The sequence below is a fragment of the Otolemur garnettii genome, unplaced genomic scaffold, assembly GCF_000181295.1.
Source record: "Otolemur garnettii isolate 467f Iridium unplaced genomic scaffold, OtoGar3 scaffold00005, whole genome shotgun sequence".
NCBI classification, from domain to species: Eukaryota; Metazoa; Chordata; class Mammalia; order Primates; family Galagidae; genus Otolemur; species Otolemur garnettii.
In genome coordinates, this window is record NW_003852400.1 from 42083174 (window position 1) to 42093279 (window position 10106).

Below are 10106 nucleotides of genomic sequence, written 5' to 3' on the forward strand. Positions count from 1 at the left end.
TGTATAGCTGATTAAAATTTCAGTGCAGTTCATAAAGCCTTTGCTAGGTTAATTTTAGTCTCCTCTGCACCTAGATTATTTAAGGGTAAGGCTTTGATGCATGTGAGTATACTCATAGTCAGAGGATTCCTTCCAGTGACTCTCTCCTCTCCAGGACTTCCCCACACACTGGCCATCTCAGCCTCCTTTGTTTGGTTCCTTTGACCAGGAAGATGGTGTCTTCTCTGTCAGAGTCTTAGCTGCAGGTGCTACTCCATCACTGCCTTCAGGGCATATGAGAAAAAGGGCGGAAATTCACCCCTGGGCAGGTTGCTTCTCTAGGTTTTGACTAACATACTGAGTTTACCTGTTTTTGCTTGCTGTTCAGGATCTTCAGGTGTTTGTTTTTTATATTTTCTCCAAGTTTATAGTTGATATCAGTGGGAGGGATGTACTGTAGGGGTTTAAACCACTCTAGTGGAACTGGTGTGCATCATAGTTTTGTATTAATGTATGTAAATCAGCATAGGAGTTTCTATTTGATAAGAAATAAAACAGGCTGATGAAGCTACAAAGCTTCTGCATGGCTAAGGGCACTGTAAGTAAAGCAAACAGAAAGGCTTCAGAATGGGAGAAGATTTTTGCAGGTTATGTTTCTGACAAAGGTCTGAAAACTAGAATCCTCAGAGAACTCAAAGTAATCAATAAGAAAAGAACAAACTACCCCATTTCTTTGTGGGCAAGAGACTTGAACAGAAACTTCTCTGAAGATGACAGGTGCATGACCTACAAACATATGAAAAAATTCTCATCATCTTTAATTATCAGAGAATTGTAAATCAAAACCACCAAGTCAACACCATTAGATATCATCTAACCCCAGTAAGATTAGCCCACATTACAAAATCCCCAAACTGCAGATGTTGGTGTGGATATGGTGAGAAAGAAACACTTCTACACTGCTGATGGAACTGCAAAGAAAACAGCCCCTCTGGAAAGAAGTATGGAGAATTATCAAGAGATTAAACTTGAACTACCATTTGATCCCACAATATTATTACTAGATACCTACCTAGATGAACAAAAATCATTTCACAATAAAGACATTTGCACCAAAATGTTTATTGCAGCTCAGTTCACAATAGCCAAGTCATGGAAGCAGCCTAAATGCCTATCAACTCATGAATGGATAAAGAAATTGTCCATAGAATACTATGTATATGTATACCATGGAATACTATGCAGTCATAAAAGAGTGAGACTTTACATCTTTTATGTTTATGTGGATGGAGCTAGAACAGAGTCTTCTCAGTAAAGTATCTCAAGAGTGGAAAAAAAAGTCTTGGTGCCTGTAGCTCAGTGGTTAGGGTGCTGGACATGTATATTGGGGCTGGTAGGTTCAACCCTGGTCAGGGCCTGCTAAACAACAATGACAACTATGATGTACAATAGCCGGGGATTGTGGTGGGTGCCTGTAGTTCCAGCTACTTGGGAGGCTGAGGCAAGAGAACTGTGTAAGGCTAAGAGTTTGAGGTTGCTGTGAGCTGTGATGCTACAGTACTCTACTGAGGGTAACATTGGGACACTCTGTCTCAAAAAAAAAAAAGAATGGAAAAAAAATGCACTCAATACTATTATGAAACCAAAATAGATATACTTACCTATTCAGATGAATGCTAAAACACAAAGATAGTCTAGAAAGAAAGAGAGGAGAAGGAGGAGAGGAAGGAGGAGGGGGGAGTGGGAGTAGAAGGGAAGGTATTTGGCGGGATCTAACCTAATGTGCACAATGCAAGGGTACATTTCAAAACAACTAAGAGTATGTTATAAATGTCTTACCACAAAGATAAGTAAGTGAGGTAATTGTTATGTTAATTAGTTTGATTTAAACATTCCATATTGTATATCATATCATCACATTATACCCCATAAATATATATAGTTATGATTTAATAAAAATTTAAAAGAAATACAAAGAAAGAAATAAAATAGGGGGCCAGGCATGGTGGCTCATGCCTATAATCCTAGCACTTTCGGAGGCCAAGGTAAGAGGATCCCTTGTGGCCCAGAATTCAAAACCAGCCTGGGTAACATAGTGAGACCATGTTTCTAAAAGTAATTAATCAGTCATAATGGTGCATGCCTGTAGTCTCAGCAGAGGGACTGAGGCAGGAGGATTGCTTATGTCCAGGAGTTCCAGGTTGCAGTGAGCTGTACTCAACTACTACACACCAATTTGGGTGACAGAGTGAGACCTGGTTTATTTAAAAAATAAAAAAGGGTGTATTTTAATAGTCACTAATGATGGGGGGGTCAGGGACATATAAAAACTAACTGTCCAGCTGTCCCGCACCCCTCCATTGGTATGCAACTTTAATAAGTGATCACCCAAACATGGTTTTTCTTAGCTGCCAAAGTGTTCTTAGTAGAAGCTAGAGAATACTGCTGAGAATTTCTAAGTATAATAAGTAAGTCACTACCTCTCTAGATATATTCTAGTTGGGTGGTGTTTGGTTAGATATGGTGGTGGCATCTCTTAGATATCCTAGGTCTAAGGATGAAGAATTATATACTTTCAATTATATACTTTCCATAAGAAGAATATTCTCCATAAGAATTATATACTTTCAACTTTATTGATTTCTTAGATGAAGTCCATGTGTACAAATGATGATAGATTAATCTGCTAAGTTCTTCAAATGCCTCTAAATCAGTATATTTGGGCATAAATGATAAATAAGCATTATTGCTTATTAACCTGTAAATCTTGACACTAGATTCTATTCCACTTTTCTTTTCTTTTTTTTTTTTTGAGACAGAATCTCACTCTGTTGCCCTGGTTAGAGTAGCCTGGTGTCATAGCTCACAACAATCTCAAACTCTTTTGGGCTTGAGCCATCCTCTTGCCTCAGCCTCCTAAGTAGCTGGGTCTATAGGCGCCCACCATTGTGCTCAGCGAGTTTGTTCTATTTTTAGTAGAGATAGGATCTCACTCTTGTTCAGGTTGCTCTCAAACTCCTAATTTTAAGCTATCTGCCACCTTGGCCTCCCAGAGTGCTGGCATTACAGGTGTGAGTCACTGCTCCTGGCTCTGCTTTTCGTTTTTGAACTTCCAGTGATCTGCTTGGATCCATGTTTCTGTTTTTCAAGTGACCTTCTACCTATAAATAAAGTTGTTTACTTAAAAATGTTCTTATTTGGTTGTGTCATCCCCTCATTTGAAGTGCTTTCCTTGCAGATCTGAATATCCTAGACTGGAGCCTTCAGAATCTTGTTGCTATAGCCCTGGGATCTGCTGTGTACATCTGGAATGGGGAGGACCATGACAGGATTGAAAACATAGACTTAGGTTCCACTTGTAATTATGTGTCTTCTGTGTCCTGGATGAAAGATGGAGCTTGCCTGGCAGTTGGCACCAGCGAGGGAGAAGTGCAGGTATGAGGTGATTTTCTCCCATGTTCACTGTGTGGTTATTAGACAAACTAGAGTTTACTTTTATTACCAGGTTAGGGAGAAACAGACCAGGTTAGGTGTGGCACTTAACGCTCTGGGGGGAAGAGATACCTTCTGGTTTTTTGAATGGTACTTACTGAGAACTTAAGGACAATCTGCTTAGTTTTCCCCACGATCTTTCTTTTCTTTTTTTAAAAAATCTTTTTTCTCAAACCAAAGTTGAGCTTATAGAATTTCCCATTGGGGGACTTTATTTATTTATTGTTGAGGATTTACACAGAAGCAGGTTATATTAATTGCTTTTGTTAGATAAGGACCCTCTTCAATTCGGGGACTTTAAAGAGAGGAAGATACCTTTCCAGTTCTCCTTTCTCATGTGATGCCATGATCAGGAGTAGAGTTATAGAAAATGAGTGAATTCTTTTTTCTGATAGGCTTTCTGAGGTGGGGATTTATCACGTTTCCATCAATCTAATTTGTCAGACATTATTATTGTTGTTGTTGTTAGCAGTGGTGACAATATTGCCCATGTGCTAGATGACTTAGGAGGGACACAGATAGCTCTTAATACTTCCTCTTCTCTGTAATGACTGGCTGCTGTAAGGTTATGTCATGATTTCTTCTTACACTAAAGTTGTCATTTTCTATATGGGTCTGAATATCATCTGTACCTATAGGAAAGGAATCTCTTAGCAGTAAGCAGAATTTCTTTGGGAAGAGTCCAGACACCCCAGTTTTATTAATATATTTATTTATATATTTCTAATTATAGGTTGATTTCCAGGTTTGGAATTCCCACAATTTAGAAGGAGCCAGAAGTGTGGTAATGATTCTCAACTCTTGGCTGCACATTGAATTCACCCGGGGAGCTTTAAAATAAACGCTATATCCCCAGGCTTTACTCCAACAACTAAGTCAGTGTGGCTAACATCTGTGGTGTTTTACCAACTCCCCAGGTGATCCCAGTATGCAGTCAGCGCTGAGAGCTGCTGGTTAAAAGCGCTGCGTTTTCATTTACTGCGAAAACCGATAGTGTCAACTATTTGGCTCTCAGGCCTCTGAGAACACAGGGGGCTGTGAAAATGCCAATGCTACATAACTCTGCTTGTTCATTTTTTCAGTTATGGGATGTGGTAACTAAAAAGCGGCTGAGAAATATGCTCGGTCATTTATCCGTAGTGGGGGCTCTGAGCTGGAATCACTGTATCCTCAGCAGGTAAGAAGCATCTTATTGGAGATAATTATGTTTGTATTCTCAATTGATTGTGGGGCCTGACTGAACAGAACCATAATATTTAAAACCCAAACATAATAAAACAAAACAGGGCACTAGCCTCAGTATCAGTATGATCCTAAGCCCTCAGTGCTCAGATCTGCTGGGGATCTAAGTGTGCTGGTGGCCACACCTACTATGGTGGCTCATGTGACTTCAGCACAAGATTCAGTAAATCATTCAAATAAAAGGTGAAATTCTCTTCAAGTGAAAAGTTTCTCTGTACCAAGTAATACAGGCTAGAGGGATGTTTTGCTGAAGTCAAGCATTTATTACTATTATTGTCAATGCTATGGGATATGGTAAGCTTCCTGGGGCATGTTTCCAATTTACAGACCCACAGAGGTTAGAGCCGGAAGGAACCAACCTGTTTGGTGGTTCTCAGACTTGAACATGCATCAGAATCACCTGCAGAGCTCCAAGAAGCACAGCTTGCTGGCCTCACTTTAGGAATTTCTGGGAGCCTGATAATTTGTATTTCTAATTTTCTAGGTGATGCTGATGATGCATCACTTTGAGAACTACTGATTTAGTTTAACTGCTTCGTTTTAACCAGAAAAACCAAGTGATTTATTCCTATGATCCTATGTAGTTGGTCTAAATATATATTGCTTTTTAATAATAGCCATTTATCTTTGTACTGTAGTTCTTAAAGTTGATTTAAGTTAGATCAATTCCAAGGCCTTTTACAATTTCTTTAAATAACTCAGATGTAAATTTGAGACTTTAATACCTTGTGATTATAGGCCAAACTTGGAACCACTTAGTGGTTACAGTCAAGGTAATTCTGTACTTACTCATGTTCCTTTTATAATCTTCACTTTTAAAGTTTAATTTCATTATCCCTGAGGAATAAACAGATCCTTTCTTGTGATAATAGCCACTAACATTTTTAGACTTTGTCCCAGGCACTGTGCTATCTTCTTTATGTGTGAAATCTTGTTTCAATCCAAGTAATAACACTATAAGGTAGTGTCTAATCCCCAATTTTTTTAAGACAAGTAAACTGAGACCATAACTAAGGTCACGTGGCTAGTGAGGGACAGAGTAAAGGTGTGAACCCAGGTGGTCTGGCTCCAGAGCATATATTGTTAATCAGAATGCTATTCAGCATTGTACCCACATAGTTTTTAAAAATACAACACTGGAATTTGAGAAATTTTATAAATAATTGTAGTTTAGACAGAGTTCATTATTTTAAAAATGAGATATGATCTTTATGATTGTTCAGATCAAAATCCCTGGCAGTGAGTAGAGACATTATCCACTGATTTTGAATCATAGTGCAGTTTGCTGTGACATTCAGTTAGTTTTAAAGTTCTTATATATACATATATTTTTTATATAAAAATTTTATATAAATATATAAAAAAATATATATTTTTGCAGTTTTTTGCTGGGGCTGGGTTTGAACCCGCCATGTCCGGTATATGAGGCTGGCGCCCTACTCCTTGAGCCACAGGCGCCGCCCAATTTTTTTTTTCTTTTTTTGAGACAGAATTACATTTTGTTCACCCTCAGTAGAGTGCCATAGCGTCACAGCTCACAGCAACCTCAAACTCTTGAGCTCAAGCAATTCTCTTGCCTCAGCCTCCCAAGTAGTTGGGACTATAGGCACCTGCCACAACACCCAGCTATTTTTAGAGATGGGTCAAGCTCTTGCTCAGGCTGGTCTGAGCTCAGCAATCCACCCGCTTCAGCCTCCCAGAGTGCTGGGATTACAGGTGTAAGCCTCCTTGCCTCGTCTTTCTTTTACATTTTAATGTAGTAACATTAGCTAAACTAAGAGTAGGGCTATAGATTAATAGGAACCTACCTATTAGAAAAAGGAAATAATTTTCTAAGTCTAGCATTTTACTGTAAATATATACTAAAACCATTTCACTGAGATAATCTGAAATGTTCTGAGTTGCAGAAAAGTACTATTTCCTAGGTCCTGTATATAAACTATTACCTGGGAAAATCTGGTAATCATGGAAATTTATCTTTTCTATGGCATCATATTAACATTATTAGAAATATCTATCAGTGGATATTTTTTTGAAATTTGAAACTCTGCTAAAAGATCCATTTACTTGTGAAAAGAACCGCCAGGGCAGAATACTCCATTTGTATTAACTTAAGGAATTTCCACTGTGCTTTGAATCTGTCCTAAGGGATCTTCAGTAGTTTTACTTTGAACTATGCTTTCCTCCAGGGTTTTGAATGCTTATGTGGTAATAGGGCTCACTTTTTCTGTCATGCAAACCTGCCTTTCTCCCTCCCATGCAGTGGGTCCAGGCTGGGGCGTGTTTATCATCATGATGTTCGGGCTGCCCAGCACCACGTTGGAACGCTGTGCCACAAGCAAGCTGTGTGTTCTCTGAAGTGGTCACCAGATGGCAGGCTGCTTTCCAGTGGCTGTAGCGACGGACTGCTGTCTTTGTGGTCCCACGATCCAGGGGCCAGCACAAAGAGCCAACCACTAAAAGTCATCCCCCAATCTACAGCAGTCAAGGTAAGAAATCCTGCAGCTTCCAAGGATTCCTTTCACTCACAGGCCACTGAATATCTTTCACATAAAAAATGAAAACTATTAAGCCAACATTTCGAGAATTTTCTTCCTCCTAAATTTGTTTTGGATTTCGTCATCACTGTCCTGAAAGACAACCCTGTTTAAACACCCCTCCTGTCAAATGTTTTTGGTTGTGGGTGATTGAAACAAAAGTCAAGCTTGAATTTAAGCAAGAAAGTAAACTTATTTTTTCATGTAACTGTGAAGTCTTGGGTACGTACAGCTGTTTTAAAATATTGCCTAGATCTAGGGCCTTGAATAATATTATCTAAGCCCAACTTTTTAGCTCTTGGCTCTGCTTGTCTCTGTTCAGTTTCATTCTTCCTTCAGATTTCATTTTGTAGACAAAATGGCTCTTGGCAGCTTCAGATTCTTTTAGATAGGGGCTGGATAGAAAATCATCTTTCCTTATACCTCTAGTGGAAGAGTGCCGGAGAGGATTCTGGTCTGCCTTTGGTTATATTTTCATCTCTTGGTTGGTAATTTTAGGTAGGAGGATGGGCACACTGATGGGCCTGGGTCATAAGCTCACACCCATAAAAGAGATCCATTGCCAGAAGGAAGACGGGTGCTGTGCAGGTAGACCAGTGGTCCACCACGTGTTACATACTTACTTATTTCTCTGAATTTTAAATTCTTATTCCTAGCCAAAAAAAGAAAAAAATATCCATTCTTTCCTTCTTGGAGGTCTTTATCAAAGATGTATGTCTTAACCTCAATGTAGTCCCAGAATATTTATCACTCATAGAATAAAACAAAGGGTCCTAACTTAAAACTATAACCAAATTTATCAGAGTTTGGTAATAGAGGGTGGAATATGTCATGATTGCCACTACTGCCTCGTGCCTGACATGTGGTTTTTAATGTCTATAGGACATTGAGAATGATGCTAGGTCCAAATTCCCATTATTCATAACTTGGAAAAACTCGAAAAAACATGTATGTAGAATATTCTGTCTGCAAACAAAGCACAAAATCATAACAAAGCAAAACAAAACAAATAGATGAAAAACTCAATCCAAATAAAACAAGTTGCCTTTTTTAATTTTTTGAGGTAGGGTCTTTTTTTTTTTTTTTGAGACAGAGTCTCAAGCTTGTCCCCTGGGTAGAGTGCCCTGGCATCACAGCTCAGAGCAACCTCCAACTCCTGGGCTCAAGCGAGTCTCCTGCCTCAGCCTCCCAAGTAGCTGGGACCACAGGCGCCCACCACAACGCCCGACTATTTTTTGGCTGCAGCTGTCATTGTTGTTTGGCGGGCCCGGGCTGGATTCAAACCCGCCACCTTGGGTGTATGTGGCTGGCACCTTAGCCACTTGAGCCACAGGCGCCAAACCTTGAGGTAGGGTCTTGCTCTGTTGCCTAGACAGGAGTGCACTGGTGCAATCATAGCATGAACTCCTGGGTTCTAGCAGTCCTCCTGCCTCAGCTTCCTGAGTAGCTGTGACTATAGGCAGGTGCCACCACACATGGCTAGTTTTAAAATTTTTTATAGAGGTGGGGTCTTGCTTTGTTGCCCAGGCTAGTCTTGAGCTCTTGAACTCAAGATATCAACCCTCTTTGGCCAACTGAAGTTCTGTGATTTTGGGATTTTGTGATAAGGGCTAATCTTACTGGTGTTAGATGATATCTGAAAGTAGTTTTAATTTGCATTTCTCTGATGATTAAGGATGGTGAGCATTTTTTTCATATATTTGCAGGCCATGCACCTGTCTTCTTCAGAGAAGTTTCTCTTCAAGTCCCTTGCCCACTCTGAGAGGGGATCACTTGTTCTCTTCTTGCTAATACATTTGAGTTCTCTGTGGATTCTGGTTATTAAACCTTTGTCGGAGACATAAGCAGCAAGTATCTTCTCCCATTCTGAGGGCTGTCTACTTGCTTTACTTACTGTGCTTTTGGCTGTGCAGAAGCTTTTTAATTGGATCAGGTCCCAGTAGTGTATTTTTGATGTTGCTTCAATTGCCTGGGAGGTCCTCTTCATAAAATTTTCACCCAGGCTGATTTCTTCAAGTGTTTTCCCTACACTTTCTTCTAGTACTTTTATAGTTTCATGTCTTAAGTTTAAATCTTTAATCCAGTGAGAGTCAGTCTTAGTTAGTGGTGAAAGGTGTGGATCCAGTTTCAGTCTTCTGCAGGTCGCCAGTTAGTTCGCCCAGCCCATTTGTTAAATAAGGAATCTTTTCCCCACTTGATGTTTTTAATTGGCTTGTCAAAGATCATATAATGGTAAGTAGCTGAGTTCATCTCTTGGTTCTCTATTCTGTTCCATACGTCTACCTTTCTGTTTTTGTTGCAATACTATGATGTTGTGATCACTATCAAATTATAGTATAGTTTGATGTCTAGTAGCGTGATTCCTCCTGCTTTGTTTTTATTTCTGAATAATGTCTTGGCTATTTGAGGTTTTTTCTGATTCCATATAAAATGAAGTATTATTTTTTCAAGATCTTTAAAGTATGACAATGGAACTTAAATAGAGATTGCATTAAAATTATATATTGCTTTGGGTAGTATGGACATTTTAACAATGTTAATTCTTCCCAGACATGAGCATGGTATGTTTTTCCGTTTGTTAACATTGTCAGCTATTTCTTTTCTTAGAGTTTCATTGTTCTCTTTATAGAGGTCTTTCACATCCTTTATAAGAAAACTCCCAGATATTTCATCTTCTTTGGCACTACTGTAAATGGAATAGAGTTCTTGACTATTTTTTCAGCTTGACTGTTGTTGGTATATATAAAGGCTACCGATTTATGAGTGTTGATTTTGTAACCTGAGATGCTGCTGTATTCCTTGATCACTTCTAAGAGTTTTGTAGAAGAGCCCCTGGTTTTTTCCAGGTATGCAATC

At 39.2% G+C, this 10106-nt stretch overlaps 1 protein-coding gene across 1 annotated transcript in view; it reads left to right on the plus strand.

The window, feature by feature from the left end:
• Window positions 1-10106, plus strand: part of CDC20B (cell division cycle 20B) — a 61893-nt gene that overhangs the window by 40172 nt on the left and 11615 nt on the right. Inside the window, exons 6-8 of the mRNA XM_012811440.1 lie at window positions 3218-3414; window positions 4554-4648; window positions 6977-7202. Of these exons, the coding sequence (XP_012666894.1) occupies window positions 3218-3414; window positions 4554-4648; window positions 6977-7202 (518 nt within the window). The remainder of the gene's footprint in view (window positions 1-3217; window positions 3415-4553; window positions 4649-6976; window positions 7203-10106) is intronic.